Source organism: Sapajus apella, unplaced genomic scaffold, assembly GCF_009761245.1.
Source record: "Sapajus apella isolate SASKATOON/1434 unplaced genomic scaffold, GSC_monkey_1.0 scaffold42, whole genome shotgun sequence".
Taxonomy (NCBI): Eukaryota; Metazoa; Chordata; class Mammalia; order Primates; family Cebidae; genus Sapajus; species Sapajus apella.
In genome coordinates, this window is record NW_022436982.1 from 17,226,174 (window position 1) to 17,246,092 (window position 19,919).

The window sequence follows — 19,919 nt, forward strand, 5'->3', positions numbered from 1 at the left end:
GGGCAGCAAGATGAACTCAGTGGTTTCTGTAGATCACTTTGCTCTCTCATTTCTTGGGTAAAAAATTCAGTGCTATATGGTGATACATAGGAAATCCCACAAGACTAGTGGTAGTCTCACCATGTATATGTATATATGTAGGACCAGGATGCTGGGAGTGGTTAATAACATCAGAGGGAATAAGTACTTCTTTAATACAAAATCCTGCATTTCAGACTATGCCTCTGCAAATAAAAAGTAAAAAGAACTTCTCAAAATTCTTCCATTTCTAAATATTAAAACATTTAGTAGCATACATGCATTGCTGATTGGTTAAATGAAGTTTTCATGTTTTGGCTGGTAGTTTTGACATTATTTACTCAAAGTTGTAAATTAGATTATGCTCACTCTTTTTGTTCAGGTGTCTTTATTAGCTTCATTTTCAACACAGAATTCTAGATAAAGCCATAGCTAAATAATAATATTGATTGTCCTACGAAATACTGTCACCTCCCTTGTGAACTCATGCATCCTGAATGTTATCTTTTAAGAAGATCATAAATTACTCATTTTAGGCTGGGTGTGGTGGCTCACACCTGTATTCCCAGCACTTTGGGTGGCTAAAACAGGCAGATTGCATGAGGCCAGAAGTTCAAGACCAGCCTGTCCAGCAAAGCAAAACCCCATCTATACTGACACACACACACACAAAAAGCTGAGCGTGATGGTGCATGCCTGTAATCCCAGCTACCCAGGAAGCTGAGGCGTGAGAATTGCTTGAACCTGAGTCAGAGGTTGCAGTGAGCCAAGGTCGCACCACTGCACTCCAGCCTGGGCAACAGAGCAAGACTATCTCAACAACAACAACAAATAACAAATTAACCATTTTAATGATATAAAACATTTTTGAATGTTTATTTTTGAAGTGTTTTCTTTGAACATGAGCTCAGAAAGAAATTGATGCCTTATGTTGTACATATTAAAAAAGAAACCTTACTTTTAAAACGAAAAATGTGAATATGAAGAGAAAAATTAACTCCTATTATTTTGGAAATATACCTTCTAAAATCTTTACATGAAGTCAGTCTATATAAAACAAGGAATGGAAGGCTTGAGGGTTAATTTGTCCAAGGTAAATATAAAACTCAAAGCTCAGATTTATTCTCAGTAAGTCCTTAAAAGATGCCAGGGCTATGGCTTTGCCTTTTCTTACCCAACAGTAAAGTGAGCACCATATGAGCTGCCTGATTGAGAACATTTCCAAATGCTGTGAAAACATAATCCTGTTCACAGTGTAACACTCATCTCACATTACAGTGCAACAGGTACCTGCTGAATAATCAGCACCCTTGAGAAGCGTCGATGTGTCAGATACAACTCAAAAGTAAAATGGTTAGGCAATGGTGCTGCTGGGTATCAATTCTTCACTTAACCTGAGCATCCGGCATACACATTTTCCATCCTCCAATCTGCCTTCCCAAATGCCATCACTACATTAACATTTTTTATGCATTCCACAGCAATGACAAATTGTTTTCTAACTGTAACGCCAGATTTAGTATGCGAAAGACATGTTTGCCTCTGCCAACAAACCAATAATTCTCACTAACATCTTCAGAGTTACAACATTTATAAAGTTGCAAAGTGGAGTAAACAAACCATCTGTTTGGCTTTTCCATATATGTCATGCTTTCTTATTAGCATATTACGATTCATTTAGTAAACAAATTTGGTGATTTCGTTCACGTCAAAGTTAGATCGGAAGCTTGAAGATGATTAACATTCCTGGGATAAGCACATTAATACATTGCTTCCCCTGCAAAGTTAAATGGCTTCTCAGGAGAATCGCCCCTTGTTGACAAGATGAGACTGTCAATTTTGTTTGTCTGCCACATTAGGGGCCATACGGGGATGGCAGGCTCTGAGAGAGGGGAGTCGTGTAGGCAGCATAATTCACTGTGAATTGAGAAAAGAAGTCTAATTCTGATAAATGGTCGACCCCAATACATCCTACCTGTTATTACAACAGACGTGCCGTATCTGTGCAGTAAATTAGCTAAACCTCTAAAGAGTTTGGTGGGAGCTTATCTTCAAGTGAATAATTTGAATGTAGAGGAAACTGTCTGCGTGACCAGTATGGATGATTTGTTTTATATTGAAAGGGGTTGAAATGACTGAGTTTCATACTTTTAATTTCCAAGAATTTGCTTAGATTTTGTTTTTTGCATTTAATATGTACTTCCTTACGTTTGGGGTTTTTTGAGTGCTACCCACTGGAATTTCACATTGAATTTTCTTTCTGAGCTTGGGGATGGTTTTCAGACATTTTGGACAGAATCTTTAAATAATAGCCTGTAGAACAACTACTAATTTTACAGAAAGGTATAGTGTCAAAAGTATCATTTTGTGCACAGAGCCATAAGCATCCTATCATTAATAAATGATAACATAAAAATTTTGAGGTAAGTGTAATAGTATTGTAGCAATCCAGATAAGAAAAGGACTAATGAGAGGCAGGCAGAAGTCTTAATTTTTCATTTCTGTGGATTTGGATAGCAGTTTTACATTTCTATTCAAAGGTATTATTGACTCAGTAGTTCCACAGTACACCTAACCCTAGCATCTAGACTTACCCAGATTGGATATAAATTTCTCTCTCTCTCTCCCCCTCTCCCCATATACTTATATGTACACACATACGTACAAACAAATAGGCATGCATATTGTATCTGCTATGTATATGTCATTATGATCATCCTGTACAGTATCATTTGAGAATTTGAGAATGTGTGTGTGTTTAATGGCAGGATTGAGCTGTAAAATAAAGGCAAAAACTAATAAAAAAAAGTGGGACCTCAATTATTTTTCACTTGAGGCATTCTAATTAATTATCAAGTATTTTTTTTATTCACTAAGTTCATAATGGCTCAAATCTGGTTAAGAATTAAGAGTTATATGTTGGACACTTCATGCAACCTATACCATGAATCATTATTCAGTCTCTGACTGCTGCAGTCTTATTTTCTAATTTCATCATGCAACTTGTTTTTTTGTTGTTTGTTTTAAAGTTCCTTCCCTGTATCTTAAAGCCAAGTTTAAAACCTCAAAACACTTTTTTAAGATAGTGTTTTTGTTTTCAGTGTTAATTTTTATTGGCTAGACATCACATTAAGTCTAACTGGGCATTTGGACAAGTGGGAAAGGGAGTCCTGAGGAAAGAAAAGGCCAAGGCAAGACTTGCATTCCCTCTAAAGGGCACTGGCACTTCCCCGACTACATTGGATGAATTTCGGGTCTTCTGTGGTTGCGTGGTGAAGTGTTCATCAAAAGAACAGATAGAGGCTGGTAGTCTGCTTCAGTTCAGTTAGAGTACTGCCACTCACCATTTCACAGAAGAAAGAAGTTTGGTTCTGCAACACCCTCCCCTCAGTCCAAGGCTTTATAACTTTTTGCTTATAAGGGTGATCTTGGTCTTTAAGACGCTTTTGGTAAATTCACATTATAGAAAGAGTACAGAGGTTTAAAGGAAGCATTTGCAATTCCAAGCATAGCCCAAATTATAGGGCTTTTTCATGCCCTAATTTTGTGGCATTCCCTTATAACACATCAGGGTATTAATAGCGTCACAGTTACCCTTTGTTGTGTCACTACCTCCTTTTCTTGGATATTCTGTTACCTGAGTCTTACACTGGGATCATTGTTTTCTTCCCTTCTACAGTGTATTTTGGGAAATACTTCTTGAAGACTCATGCATATTATTGATGGAAGGGAAACAAATGTACTTTTAAGTACGTCCTCTGTGCAGAGTATTCTACTTTACCTGCAGGACACATAAGATTGAATACGTTATGTTCTTCTTGAAAGTGACCATCTGGGGCTAAGGTTTGGAGCACTGCCTTAATGAGTACCACTGCACTTATTGAGACCAAATCCTTACCCTTCTACTTATGAACTCATTTTCTGTCTCCATTCCAGTCATTTTTTTTTTCTGTAAGAGGAATTTCCTTCTATATATATTTATTGCCTTCCGAGTCAAAGCAAGTAGAAACAAGCTTTCTACTGTTTATGTTCTTATAGAATATAGAAATTCTAATACAGTCTAGTTTTTTGTTAATGATTATTCTTCCCTCTTTCCTAGAGATAAATATTCAGAACATTAATCTGTTTCTAGAAAAACCATCTCTATCCTGGGAGAATTCAAAATTGGTTCCTTCTTGGATTCTTTGTTCCAATTGTTACATAGAACTGAGCATGGCTTCCTCTACCAGGTAGTCCTCCTCCTGTTTCTAGCACTCTGTGGCCTTCCTCCCAATTTAGGGTCTTCTCTCTACATCTGATCATCAGTAGGTGAGAGCTCTTTCTGTGTCTCTTCCATCTTCCCTTTCTTTTCACCTCTTCAGTTTTGCTGATCCAGATAAACTTGTAGTATGCCTCAAATTGCTATTAACCCTAGGTCTTTGTGTCTCATGAGGACAGTATTTTATGACAGCTAATGGTCTAGATTGACTGATTCAACAGTCCAACAATAGGTCTTTGTTAAAATCAAGTACTGTCTTTTGTCCATTCTGCAGAGACTGAACCCTAACCTCTCATGGGGCAGGATCAGTACTCTCAAAAGAATTTTAGTCTGCTTTCCTTCTCGTGCTTTCCTTCCTGACATCTTATGAATACTGAGTGAGTCTGTGAGAAAATCTTCAAGCCCACTATCATGAGAGTGAACCAGCAGACTTTCTTCAGTCCATCTTTCCTATCTCCACTTCAAGTGTTTTGCATATGGCATTTAGGAGGATTATTAAACAAAAATGAAATAGATTAAGAATTGAATATAAAAGAATCAATTCTCTTGAACTGTGGTTGCATAATGGAAATCGACTACCATGAATGAACCCGTGTACTGAAGTTATGAAGAGCAGAGCTAATGCACTGCCATGAGTTCATCTTTATTATTGTATTACACCTGAATCAATTGATAAAGTAGCTTTTTTTTTAAAGCGAGGGATGGCACTTAATTGAATAAAAGTCAATGTAATTATATTAGCAGAGGCCAACAGTACTGCTGACAGCGGAAAAGGGACACTGTTGAACAGAGTGCCAGAGCTGGTCTACACATTTCTGCACATCGTTTGGTTGACAGATATTGAGGGCTGGTACATCATCTAATTAGATTACAGATTTCTACTGCTGTAAGTGAGAAATGAAGAGAAAATCTCTTCCTGGTAACATATTGGTGGAGATGTGTAATTTCACAAGTTATCTTAGGGAAGATGTGTCCATCTGGGTGATCAGTGTGTCCTTTTCTCAATGTTAATTTATTCTTCCTCATTCAGTGTGTCTTGATGCGACTGCTGTGTGTCTGGCTGCTATTTTCCCAGCAGTGAACCTAGGAAGTGGTAGCTGCAGATGTGTGAGACGCAACAGAGTTCTAGATTACACTCACTGCAAAATGTGTGCTCGTGGAATTAAGAAAGGGTGAGGTGTTAAAAATAATAAACGGGTAGGATTTCGTGAGCTGCTTATAGTTGGCAGATTGTTTTATCAATAGAATAATAGCACATAGCATAACTCTACTTCCACATTCTTGTAATAACTCCGGTGGTGTTGTACCCACATGTCAGAGTAAAGACCTCACAGTAGGCATTTCCTGCACTTTGCTTAGCAGCCTGCACTTGCAGTCATCTGCCATCTGACACCAAGGGAACGGGGAATTACTGTGTCAGAGCAGGGACCGTGAGGACAGCTTCTGTTTATCATTTACATAACCACACACTGCATGCATCTGTTTAGAACTCATTTGTGGATGATGGTGATGATGCTGTGAATTTGGTTTATTTTAATTTGATTTATGATTTTTGGATTATACAGCTGATCTGAAAATCATCAAGACAGCGTATGGGATGATCGCTTATGACAGAAAATAATTTTGTGATCAGACATTTTAAATCCCTATTTTATTGTTTAAGTTTTTCAAAACCAGATGTCTAGAATGTGAATTTGTTTTCTCTCTCTCTCTTTCTCTCTCTTTCTCTCTCTCTGTCTCTCATTCTTGCTTTCTTTTGTGATCGATTTAGCAAAAGATTAGAAAGCTGATCTTATTGTCACAAGGTAAGCTCAGCCTTCCTAAGTGCAGTTGGAGAGGGCTGCTGCCCTCTGCCCCTTAAAACCCAGAGTGCTGTATATTGTCTTGTGTGGAAAGGTGGAGAAGTGTTCCCCACCTTTCTTGTCTCTGAGGCACATACCTCTCAACCATCTCTTAAGAAATACCAGCCATGTTTGTCACCAAATGGAATGATGCATTTTGGTCTTCCATACTTTTAATTATAATCGGGAGGTCTGTTGAACTTTATATCAGCCATTTAGGTCATTTCTTTTATCACAATTACTTCTCCAAGATGTAGAGCTTCTGCCAGTATTGAGAAGCTTTTATTTATCTGTAGATGTAGTAGTTTATTTTTTGGAAGGATAACCTTCAATTTAGGTACTGTTGAACATGCGAGCCTTTGCAGGTGGAGAGAGGTATATGCCCAAGGGCACTTTAAAAATAAATGGGGGATATAAATACAAAGGCAATGTTTTCAGATAGATGATAACATATCAGGCTTTATAAATCACAATGTCCCAATGGATTCTCTGGGACAAATCTGTCTTTTTTTTTTTTTTTTAATATACAAGCAAAGCACTCAATGAGTAGAATAAAAGTTTTGCTTGTCTAAGAAGTATGGGTTTCAGTTGTTAAAATAGAGGAACCCTATGTTATTGTTGTGCTTGATTGTTTTTTTTTGTACTTACTGTGTTTTAATTTTTGTACCTTTGGGTTTTTTCCTGTTGTTTACTGTGACTTTTTTTTTTTTTATAAAGGTGGGTGAGCTTTATTTTATTAAAAGTTTCTGTTTTTCATTTTTTGTCTTAAATAATTAAATTTTAAAGTAGAATTACTCGATGAAAATATTTTTGACTCTAAAAGGCAGATACTTCTAAAAAGTAAATGTATTTTATTATTAGATTTAACTGGATTCTTAAATGATTCTGAGAAAAGGCATTTGTGTTGTTAAAGACAGTCTAACCCTATTTCAAATTGTTTAATCTATTTAGCTATTGTTTTTCCTTAAAACTTGAAATATAGAGAGTCGAGAAGGAAGATATCATTATTTTTTGAAGTTATATCTAAATTATCTATACAATTTACTTTTTTAAAAAATGAATTATTTCTATACCTCAAAATACAGTGTTCTGTATAGAAAATATATTTATTCTTGTTGTTTCTGGGTAAATTTAGATTATTCCATTTAGACAAGCAGAAAGTTTCTGTTCTCTTATTCTATTTAATATATATTCTAAAATCTCTGTCATGAGATTCACTGCAGCTGATGCTGCTACATAGTAAAACTAACAGAAATCATTGAGAAAAAGGTGCATGGGTTTGCATTCATCCTACCATTGACAAGTTTTATTCTCTTATAAAAATTATGTTAATGGAAAGTTCCCCTGATTGCACCTCCCACCACCACCACGAACTCCCAGATCCTGAGGATATAGGGGAATGCTTGCTTTTATTATGGTGTAATTAGCAGTGAATGTGCTTATTTGATACCTTGTGAAAGCTGAATCAATTTTAAAATGCTCTCCTTTTTCTCACCCCTCCCCACCCCCTATCCACCTACCCCCCCTTCCCTCTTATTTTCCTAGACACAGTGCCAACATAAACCTACATCGTAAACTGTTGACCAAAGAACTTGATGACATGGGCCTGGACTCGTCGCAGCCTTCCCTTAGCAAGGACCTCCGCGATGAATTTTTGGTGAAGATCTATGGTGCCCAGCACCCTCTGGGGCTCGATGTCAGGGAAGACGCCTCCTCTCCCGCAGGGACTGAAGACTCCCACCTGAACGGGTATGGGAGAGGCATGGCGGAGGACTACATGGTCCTTGACTTGAGCACCACCTCTAGCCTCCAGTCCAGCAGCAGCATCCATTCCTCCAGAGAATCTGATGCAGGCAGTGACGAGGGGATTCTTCTCGATGACATTGATGGGGCGAGTGACAGTGGGGAGTCGGCACACAAGGCCGAGGCCCCTGCCCTCCCTGGCAGCCTAGGAGCTGAAGTTTCGGGATCTCTTATGTTCAGCAGCTTGTCTGGGAGCAATGGTGGGATCATGTGCAACATTTGCCACAAAATGTACAGCAACAAGGGGACCCTGAGAGTGCACTACAAAACTGTGCATTTGCGAGAAATGCACAAGTGCAAAGTCCCAGGTTGCAATATGATGTTTTCCTCTGTACGAAGCCGAAATCGGCACAGTCAGAACCCTAATCTCCACAAAAACATTCCCTTCACTTCAGTAGATTAGTCTCAGAATGGACACTACAAATGCCAGCTCTCACCAGATGGCCTACGTGTTTGAACTGCCATAGTCAGTGTGCGCTTACGTACTCGGGGTGTGTGTGCCTGTGTGTGTGTGTGTGTGTGTGCATTTATGTATGCTCTGTGGCTACGTAAACACACACGTATTTCCTTGCGATAAACACTAGGTGCTTTTGAATTTTTTTTTTACTTTTCCTTTATGGTTTTGGGGAAGTTGAGGGATCTTTGATTTGAGGGTGAAAGCAGAGTACCCCTTTAAACACACACACACACACACACACACACACACACACACACACACACACACACACACGCGCAATGTGCAACTAGCCCCAGTTTTGACAGAATAATTCTCGGTCTTCCCCAAAGAGACAATTTGTTGTACCCATGACTGTTGCCTGCAAAAATAAAAGGGAAAAAAAAGAAAAAAGAAACAAAAAGGACCTTCTTATAGTTGTCTTTTGTGAACTTTAAGGTTTTGAAAGAATCTTCAATTAAAGCATGGCAGATTCACCTGTAAATATTTAGCCTTGAGGGGCCATTGATGTAAAACAATTGTATTGATGGTTGTTTAACTTTTGTTTAATTTTTACAGTTACATCCAGCTGTTAGATATGCAGGAAAAAAATAGTTTGCCGGCTAGCTCTATTCATTTATGTTAGCATTAATGCACATTTTTAAAAAAAAAAAAAAAAACCATGGTCTTGTTTTTACTACCTGTTAGATAATAGTGGTAAAGAGGTGCTGGCATGCTTAACAGCACAGATCTGATTTTTAAAAATGTCCTGTACTAGTACATAAATCCCGTCATGCACTTTTTTTCATACACTACAAGGGGATGTGTAATATCCATGCTTCTTTTTTATCCTTAAACTATTGCCATACTTCAGTAAGTGTCTTTTTTAAAAAAACTTCACTTGTATAAAAATGGTCTGGTCAGTATAGGGCACAAATGCCAAACAAAAGTATTAGTGTTAACACAGAACTGCCAACTTTGCACAAGTTTCCAGAAAAGAAAATACAATTAGTCACCCAACATAACCACAGGCCAATTTGTTGGCCACCAAAAAACCGCTTTTTAAAAAAACACTTGGTGATTCTTTCAAGTGCCGAATGTTATTAGAATCAACATTGCATCCTTCTTGCTTATATGTTAAGTTACATAAAAGGAAAACAAAATTATGTGGTGTGAAACAGCCAAGGCATTTATTCTTCAGAGTCAGGATAATATTTCAGGATACAAAAGCCCAAATTACCCACTACGGAACAAAAAAGGAATACAGTAAAAGAGTTGAACACTCATTTCCAAGGCCCTAGCCCTTATCCTTTATAAAGAAATCCTCTGAACTGGGTCGGTCTGTTGTATGGCTGTCTAATTTGTTGCAAATTCTGCAGTCGTACCATAATTCAGGCCTGTTTGATAGACAAAATCAAAAGGCATTTAGCAGCAGCAGTACTTGGAAGCTTTGAAAACATGTGCTAAACTTGAATTGAGCAACACTCCTTTCTGAAAAGCCAGAAGAAGGGGGTTTTAAAGCAGGATGTCTCACTGTTGAGTGTTTTGTGTTTCCCCACACGATTTGTCAGAGAGAAATGAAAGCAAGCCTGAAACCAAGCAATCGAGAGTGAGAAAGAGGGGAGAGACTATTCTCCAAACCTTTTTTGTTTTGTTTTGTTTCCGATGTTTACACATGTTGCCTGAGCTGGTTAACCACATCGGCAGCCTCAGCTACCACAACATACTGACTAAATGATGATATTTACTCAAGTTCAGTCTGCAGCCAAAACCATTAGGGTGTGCATTGCAGACTGTTTTGTTGTCTTTTTTTTTTTTTTAAGTGGAGGGGAAAAGAAGAGATAAACAAGGAATATTTTGTCAAACAGTACACAATAATTTAAAGAGAATGTATTTCTTTTTTTGCATTGAATGGCCTCAGACATTTCTCTCATCAGTCTAAAAGTTAGAAATACCCCTTCGTTTTAACTTATGTTGTTTCCATTTTACATATGTTTTTGTAATTATTTTTTCTATGTTCACATCAGCATTCACTTCCGTTAAATTTGCCAAAGGAAACTGTTAATATGTTTCTGTTGTTGTTATTATTCCTGTAGGATTTATTGTACCTCACAGTATTTATTGTTTCCCAAAATAAGCATCATTAGTTGGGGATTCAGTATTTTTATTTGTGAAAATTTCAGAAAGAATAGATTCTTAAAGATAAGCTAGCTGTGTCTAGGAGCTTTATCTTTTCACCTCCTTCAGAGGATGCGATGGAGTTCATTTCAATTCTTCATTTGTTCCACAGGGAGGAAAGACCAAAAGTATTTGCAGTACAAAAGAAACTCTATCAAACACTATGTTAAATAACAAGTGTTTATGGTAAAAGCTGAGGAATTAGTAATAACTGTTTTTGTTTTCTTGTACCATTGAACTCCCCAAAGTCTTAACTGCTTTATTTTGGTGTTATGTTAAATTGAATAGACAGAGATGTTTTCCTTTGTTTTATACCATTTAAGACTCTGTACAGTATGTTTGTGAAAGATTGAACTAGAATAATGAAAGTTTGTTTGCAAACATTTTGGTCCTCTCAGCGTTCTCTGTATTGTGCTGTTGCCCCATTACCAAATGATTAGATTCAAAATGGGTGGGAAAATGTTTTTAGTATCCCGACAAAACATAGAAACTCTGGCTTTTGCAACGTGCATAGACTACATGTAGTTTTATGAAAACAAATACACATTTTTATTTCAGCAACTTTGAAAAGTTATACTCGGTTGAGTTATTAGAACTCATCTTGTACAAAAGCAATGTTTAGTCTGTTTAATGTCAAATAAAAGGTCAGATAGCTCTTGTGAGTGAATTATATAGCTGTCAGCAGGTCACATCAGCAAATGAACCAGGCTTAGAACAAATGTTTGTTACTTGCTGCAAACCAAGCTAATGTGTATAGCCAGTTAAGTCCAGAAGTAATGAGATTCTAGTAGTTTCCCTTGCTTGGAAACATGAATGTGTTCACCTGTGTTTTGTCAGAGAAATGGCAGTAAGTCTGGACAGCTGACACTTTTGAAGTATCTCCCCTATTTGCTACCACTTTTGTGCCTCAAGTGCCCAGTCGTTACGGTGGCCTTCTAAATAAGAAAATAACATTTTCCAATATAAAGCCTATTTGCTTAAAAGGGATGAGGCAGTGGATGGATGTAGCACATGCAATGGAAAATCATAAAATGTACAACTCTTCGGTTCCTAAAGTTTTCCTCGTTCTTGACAGTAGTATTTGGGCTTATCTAGAATTCTGGTTAAGATGGTGATCCCACGGCTTACTTGCAAACAGGAAGGATAAACAGATCAGCATTTTAGTCATTGAGCTCTTCATCTTTGCCTCTTCCTACTCATGTATTTTTTCACAGGACTTTCCTGGTGTTAAACAGTTTCTCTCAAGCCACATCCATTCTGTGCTGGCTGAAAATTAATAGTGATGTAGATTTTCATCCAACAAGCTTCTTTCCATGTGATTGGTTTCAGCCAGAGTTTATCACAGGTACAAAATTAGCTGGCATTACTGTGCATGTTCTCTAGCTGATGTTGAAACTTACTGTCTTGATCATATAAAACTATGCTTTTGTAAATATCAGGTTTAGTCTGCTTTTGGGAGTATCTGCATGCTATGGAAGGAAGGCAAGGAAAGGGATAGATAATAAGTAATTTGGTTTAAAAGTGTGATAAAAATCCTTGACATTCTTTGTTCTGGTATTAATTGTATTTAAATAAGTCAACCCAATGTAACTCATTCCAGATCTTAGCCAGCTGCCCTGTTCAGCCTGTTGCCTTTTAAAGGTTTGAAGGTGTTAGTGTTTTCCTTTTCAACATGGCAAACATTTTTTGAAACCTTTTTGGCACAATGGTGCCACTGTCCTCTTAGTGTTATTTCTTTGGTCATGAATTTCCAGGCCTTCCCAGTAAGAGAAGAAAGGCACTTAACTGGTTAACAGCCCCATTAGCATACATTGCTCTAAGGGGGAAAACAATCTTTGTTTTCCCCATATCAAGAATGGGCTGTTCCAGGGGCAGTCTCCTCTTTTTACTGAGGAGAAACTGTGCACAAGGTTCCCACCAAATACAGAGTGACCTTTTTTTCCCCTTTCTCTGTACACACCCCAGATGTGTGCCAAGCAAATGAGAATGAGGGCCGTTGACAATGAAAACATAAGCTAGTCACCAGATTGAGATGGACATGCTGCTAACTGCTGACAACTTGACCTGAGCAGTCCTAACTTGTATCTGGTCTGTTAGCATTGGGTTAGATTGTCTAACAGAGTAAATAAAATTCAGCTGTCATAAGACATGCTACACCTGCTATCATCAAGAAACAAATCATCCAGAAGAAACTTTCATCTTGTGGTCACACCCTTTTCTTAAGAGCTTCTTTTTATAAATTATGACAAACATTTAATTTTTGAAAATCACTTCCGCAAAACTTGAAATACTTAGATGGTTTTGCTTTTCCCTCGCATTGTCTATTTTTGGGGGATGAATCTAAATGAATAAGATGGGCAGTAAAAGGTACCAAAAAGGATCACAGTGTCTTCATCAGAACTAAGTAGAGGGTAGCTAGAAAAGGAAATCGCTAATGCACTGAAGTGTTTGCTCGAGAGGAAGGACTATTGATGTTAGCAACCTGCAGAGTTCCCGTGACCAGGTGAGTCAGCTCTGAGGAAGGGATTAGGAAAGCAAGGAGCTGCGTGGAATAGCTGAAGTTCCTTTGGGGTCAGAAAGAGCCAACAGTCGTGGGGGTTTGGTTGCTTTTGCTTTGTTTTTGAGTGGGAAGTCTTGCTGGAATCCCCTGCGAAGCAAAAGATGCCAGGGGTCAGCTGGGCTATAGAAAAGGCCAGTGGTAAAACCCCGTTTTCATCCAGACGGAGGAGTCGGTGCAAGTGGCACCAGCTGAGACTGTTCCTTTCTAGATCATTGCTCGTACTGGCCACTGTAGCGACACAACAAAGCCGTGATTGTAATTAGTACTAGGCTAAAGACCTTGAGCAAAATGGGAGCTCATTTACTGTTCTGTGAGGTACATAAGCAACTTTTCTTTTCATGTTTTCACTCAGAGATAAACCACGTGTGATGGTCTTGCTTGCGTTAGTACTAAGGTCATGTTTGATCTGTCCCAGACGGGTCCCATATTTCCTGTAGCTGGAGTGTTGCTCACCATAAATGGTCATTTTCAAACAGTATTATGTGAATCCAGCTGTACAGCTGACCAGTGAGTTACCTCCTACCGCTGTTACTCACACACCCGTCCGTCCTTGTGTGGTTTCATCATCCTCATCCTTCCCACATCTTGCACAAAATGATTTTTGTGGTCATTCGGCAATAACTGTATGTCAAATACTGTCTTTTTGGCATTTGTTGAAAAATCCAAATGCTTAATAACAGAAGGTTAAAAAAAAGCATTTTTACAAGTACACTGAATTGGATCAGCATTATTGTTCATTATAATGCTATATATATTTTTGAAGCAACATACTATAGTTGTCATAAAACTATCTTTATTCTTCTCCTCTAAAGTGTTGTGTTGTTGTAAATTCATTTGACCTTTACTGCAGGAAAAAAAAATCTTTTTTATATGGGGTATGAAGACAGGGCTCAGTTTCTAACAAATAGTGGACCATTACAAAAGACGAAAGAAAAAAGCCAGGACTGAGCAGCAAGAAGCTTCAGTTCAATTTCACCTCATATCTTTCTAATAACGTACTTGTCACTTTATTACCTTCCAGTAATGTGAACGCCGCTGACAAGACTGTCACACTAACAGCAGACAACACCCTCTCTGCTTCAGCCCAGCTCTCCTGGCTACTTATTGCCCTGGCCCTGAAGGGACACAAACTAATAGTGTGCTTTCCAGTTCAGCACTTGGCCATCAAATATAAAAGGATGCGTAATTGCCTGTTTATCCCCTTGTGAAGGAGAAATTGACTACAAGGGCTAGGCTTTCCCATCGAGTTCTCTGATGTACACACACATCCACAATCAGTCTCTCTCTCTCTCTCTGTCTCTCTGTCCCCCACCCCCCCTCTCTCTCTCTGTCTCTCCTCTCTCTTCTCTCTCCTTCCCTCTCTTCCTCCCCTCCTAACATACAAGCACATACACACACCTACTGTGTCTTTGGGAAGCCCAAGGCTGCCTCTCCATGCCCTCTCCAGCTATTAAGTGGACAGTAACAAGATGACTTCTTAACTAAAGGGTCAGTAGAGAGACGCTGTCTGTGGCAGCATCCTTTGCTTCTTTGAAAACTTAAGTATTGCAATTCCATGCCCATCTGTTTTGGGAGTAATGGGTGTGACTCCATAATTAGAGCAAATTTTCCTGCAAGTCAATGGCATAAGTAAGATTATATTGCCCCCTAATCTGTAAGGAAAAGATTAAAATGTTTTACTTCCCCTTCAAAAAGTGCACATGTTGTAAACTGGTTCCGCATGGCAGTTTTTTTTTTTCTTATCTATGGCATCAAATCATTGATCTAGATGTACAAATGTGTCTTTCAATTACCCCTCCAAATCCATAGTGTAACATGATAAATTAACTTATTTTGTCCAACTGGACTGACAATCTAAAAAAAATGGCACCAGGCTTTGGACTTTAATCATTAAAACGAGGACCACCCTCTGGGGTAAAAGGTAAATTCTCCACTTTGAAGAACTTTGGTAAGTACAAGTACAGTGAGCTTTAGAAAATCGAGTAACGGGAGACCAAAGGTACAAAGGAAGAATACATGAAAATGTTACATTCCAAAATGCCTTGAGCCCAAACAATGTGTCAGGATTAGCTGCTATTTTTGTGTACTGAAGTACTCAAATGATGGTTAAAAGTGGTAGATAGTGACTAAAAGAGATGCAAGATCTTTCGCACGTCTTCTTTCTGGAAGTAGGGGATGTCATGCTTCCTTCCAGCCTTCCCGCAGCGGGTCTCACAGAAGATAGCTGTCCCCATTACAAACAGGCACATTTCAACAAGATATTAACGAGATAAGATAAGATATATGCAGGTATTGGTATCATCTTCCATGTGAACTTAAGCAAGGTGAGGAAAGCAACAGATTTAGGGATAGGCAATGTAACAGATCTATGTTGACAAATCTGTGCTACATAATTTCGTGAACCAGTCTGAGGACTGGGAAGAAAAGCACTTTGAGCAAGGACTCTTGGATTGGAGAAAAGGCAGGTAGTCGAGTTAAAACTTCTTCAGTTCTTCAGTGTGTATATATTACAATCGTTTATCAGACATCTTAATAGAATCTTAATTGAAAACCCAGTTGCCAAAATTGCACAAGTTCTGCTCACTGCTATTAGCTTTCACCCCTTAACTCTAAAATAACAGGGATGCTTAAGGACACTTGTCATAGTTTTTTTAATGCTTTGTTTCACTTTTTTTTTTTTTTTAAGAATCTTTGAAGGGAAGGAAGAGCAGAAAGAGGTATTTTAAGAAAAATGGAGAGAAGTAGATAGTATTAAAAGTATATTTCTTGAAGAGAGAGTATCTAAGTGCTATACCAAGATTTTATAAGGCTTCCTGTTGCCAAATGTGATGTTGAGATAATGCACAGCTAAGATGGCAAATCCATCAATTATTCACTGGCTCTGCCCACTTATGTCATGGAATGCAAGGACTGAGAGGTGACTCTGGGGAGACCCTGGGTGTGTGAGAGAGCTCCATTCATCTGGCCCTGGATATGTTTCTCAAAAGAGAGGGAGAAAGCGCCAGTCCCTGCAAGGTGAACTGACCTGGCACTGTTTCAGTGGGAGCCTCACTGCCTGCCTTTTCCATGCTAGGAGACAAAGCATCCCCTACCCCACTTGTGAATCGGTGCTGTAGCCACTGTGAGAAGCATCGGTTCGTGAGGTGCGATGCTCTTGAACTCCCAGACAATGTGCTGAGTTGATAGGTTCACTTGAGATGTATAAACCAAGGCTGTTTTTTTTTAATCCAGTACTCACTTTGGAGTGTTTTTGCATGTCTTTGTACAGAGTAATCCATTCCTCTCGTTATGTATCTTAATCTCCCCTGACTTTTCCATCGTCTTTCTTAATCCCACCCTTTGCTCTTCTGATCTCACCTACCCCCTAAAAAAATAAATAGTGTTTGAGCAAGAAGGTAGAACACGCTCTCCCCCATCCTGGTTTTAATCGCTTTGGAAACGTGTGTTCTACCCTGTCCAGGGTTTACATAACGTGAATTACGTGAATGAGATGTTCTAGTATTATATATTAACTTGATAAGACTATCTAAGATTTCTAATATATGGTGCATTCACTTTCCTGTGCAAACTTTGGTTCAGCTGCCCTGCAGAGAATCTTACCATTTTCCTGCCAGTGCCAGTATAAAGAATGCAGGAGAGCTAAGCATGGGTACATGAAGGTCAGAGGAGTGAGGACGGTTGAGAAATCGGGAGAAGACTTGGGCTTGAGGCGACCTGGGCTCTTCATGTGGAGCTCACTCAGCAGTATGAGGGTGACCGACACACCCGTGGGTCGTTCCCAAGTGAGGCAAATGCCCATTTCCCCGCTCCCCTCACACCCTGCCTGGCTTCTTCCATGAAGTCCTTGCTGCTTTTCTGCTTCCCCAAAGGTGAGGGGAAGGGGGCAGGTTGGGGAACTGGGAAAGCAAGTGCTCTGTTCTCCCCTTCTGGTGATGGAATAGTCCTTTTAGAACTAGCAAGATCCCTCACACGGCTGGGAGAACACGTATCTCTCAGTCACTCTAGACCCATTGGTGTGTCTCCAGTGACAAACATATCAGACTCAGCCTTCATATTTGACAGCAAAAGTGGCCAAAGGGAATTGAAATATCTTGAAGAAAGGAATTTTCACCAAGATATGTCCTTTCCCTCTCCCAGAGTTTAGCAGTTGAGTCCTTTTTTTGGTTTATGTTGTTCTCATCTGCATAAAACCAGTCTCTTCCAATAAGCCTGCCGTGGAATCAAAGTCTGTACTACAAAAGATAACTGCACCAAGGGATGGGGTCAGCTTGCATCGCCCTGATCTAATCATTGTGACATTGGTAGCTTCCTAAATACTGTATGTACCTTAAACAAGCGTTTTATTTTTGTCTTGTTGTTTTGCTTTTTGTTTTTATTGGTAGTGTAAGGTAATTAAAATTTTTTATTTGCTATATTCCTTTGGTTGTATTTTCTGTACTATAACTGCCTACAGTATGTCTTTTGCATAAAATGCATAAGGGTTTGGGGATGTAAATGGAATTTTATTCATATTTTGTCCAAATACCTCTTGTAATTTGTATCAAAATTCTTGTACAATTTTTATATTAAAGATTTATCAGTCACTGATCTCTTCTTACCTTTTTGATTTCAAAAAACCTCCACACACTCCAATAGATCTTTACAAAATGCACCCAACAGCCCTTCAGCTCAGTGTAAGTCGCCGTATTTAAGCACACTTGTTGGCGAACTCAGAGCCAAGCTCCTATTTGGATTGAACCACTATATTATTTAATAGACTTCTCAGGAAGACCAAGCTCCTCTTTTGCTCAGATGGCAAAGCTGGGTCAGAGCTGCAGAGGTCCTAGCCACTCCCAATGGAGCACAGCAGACACTGCCCTCCGTCTTCCTCCGTCCCTTTGCGGATGCCTTTTCTGTGACTTTTCGGAGGTCCTTTTCTCAAAGCCTTAGCCCCTGCTCTTTTGAGGAAAAGAAGATTAGAGGAAGAACTTAGGTGTCTTTGCACCTGAGCTTTTCAAAATTAAATTTTCTTCCTCAACTCTCAAATTTGTGGACAGCAGCCACCAGGATGATGACTTCATATTTTTTCAGACTGAATGCTTGTCTTTCAGTTTATAGTCTCTCAGCAGCGGCTTTCCACAAATTGTCCTTGTTATAATCTAGAAATAAAACTGGCAGATGGAAAGATGTCATAATCAGCAGCATTTCCTCCTCCTGTCGTACTGTGCAGGGACATGGATGAAGCAGAGAGAAGGTGCATTTTGGGAGCTAAACGTTGAGCACACACAGGCATAAAGATGGGAACAGTGAACACTGGGAGAGGAGGAGGGGTGCAGGGACTGAAAGGCCACCTACTGGGTGCTGTGCTCACCACCTGGGTGATGGGACCATTTGTACCCCAAACCTCAGTCACACGATACACCCATGTAACAAACCTGGGCATGTACCACCCTATAGCTAAAAGTTGAAATTATTTAAAAAGGTGCTTTTGACTCAGCAGTGTTTAATATCACCCCTCCCCTTAAACCAATCCAAGTTAAAAATTAGGCTGGGCCCAGTGGCTCACACCTATAATTCCAGCACTTTGGGAGGCCGGGGTGGGCTGATCACAAGGTCAGGAGTTCGAGACCAGCCTGGCCAATATGGTGAAACCTCATCTCTACTTTAAAAAAAAAAAAAGAAAAAAAAATTAGCTGGGCATGGTGGCAGAGGTATGCAGTCTCAGCTGCTCTGGCAGCTGAGGCAGGAGAATCGCTTGAACCCAAGAGGTGGAGGTTGCAGTGAGCTGAGATCACGCTACTGCACTCCAGCCTGGACAATAGAAAGAGACTCTGTCTCAAAAAAAAAAAAAAAATTTAGACTAAGACCGTAACTTTTGCTGAAATCTCCCCTTCAATTTAGAATTTTCTGTTCTGCATTGGCAGAGCCAGATCTGCTCAAATCTCTCCAGTTTCCTGTGGCCTCTAATGCAGGTACGTAAGCTACCAGGACTCTAGAGCAATGCCCTGGCCCCAGGCCTCTGGACAGGCTGCCTATACCCCTCAGTCCTCCAGTAAGAAGCTACCCAGGCTCAAGTATCACTGAGTGTCTCTCCTAAAGCATCAGGGATGCCAGAGATACCTAGCCTTGAGGGAGTTTCCCTCCTTGATTTCTCTGAGCTCCCACAGATGGATTTTGGGGTGAAGACAAAGAAATGAAAGGTTAAGCAACTTCGGAAAAGTCAGCCTCCGTTGAGGCATGTGGTTATTAAATGTCACGGATGTGTGAAGGCATTCCTGCAGGGAATCCAAGTATAATTATGATCTTTTCATCTGTCATAATAAGGCTGTAATTGGGAAGAATTCTCCCTCAAATAAAAAAAAGTTGTTTTAAATGGTGTAAATACTCCTGTTCGGTGAAGAGGCACCCATGAAGACAGCTCTTGGCACAAAGCTAATCAGAACTCCTGGGTTGTGGCTACTTGCTCTCCTGAGCCGCTGGAAGGCTTGCCGCTTGCAGTTTGCCCCGTGTCAGTTGACAATATGACAGTAGATTAAGTGCCACTAATTTAATAAAGCTGCTCTGAGGCCGGAGCTGATCTATCAATGAAGACTAGAGAGGATCGCATTGGTAGGGGGTTGGGGAGGGGCGGCAGAGAATATTGAATTGCCTGAAGTAATACTGGGGGGAAAATCTATTGATCCTCAGTAAGGAGCAGTTATTTTTAGTCACCTGATTCTTGGGCACCCAATCATTACCCATATTCATCAAAGACGTATAATGAACAGAGGTATTGATTAACAGGGGGAGCTGAAGAGATTTCCCAACAGTGCTAGTTCACATTGATAGGTCTCCGATGGGAATACAGGC

At 39.5% G+C, this 19,919-nt stretch overlaps 1 protein-coding gene across 8 annotated transcripts in view; it reads left to right on the forward strand.

Annotated features, from left to right (window-relative positions):
• The window catches only part of BNC2 (basonuclin 2), a 452,901-nt gene extending 435,223 nt beyond the window's left edge, over positions 1–17,678 (forward strand). For 6 of the 8 annotated variants that reach the window (XM_032300129.1, XM_032300125.1, XM_032300126.1 and 3 more), the window contains one exon: positions 7,663–17,678. In XM_032300129.1, the coding sequence (XP_032156020.1) occupies positions 7,663–8,323 (661 nt within the window). In that variant the 3' untranslated portion in view covers positions 8,324–17,678. Of the gene's footprint in view, positions 1–6,047; positions 6,082–7,662 lie in introns of all 8 variants that reach the window. The other 2 variants (XM_032300133.1, XM_032300132.1) reach the window with 2 other exon arrangements.
• Positions 17,679–19,919: the final 2,241 nt, after the last annotated feature.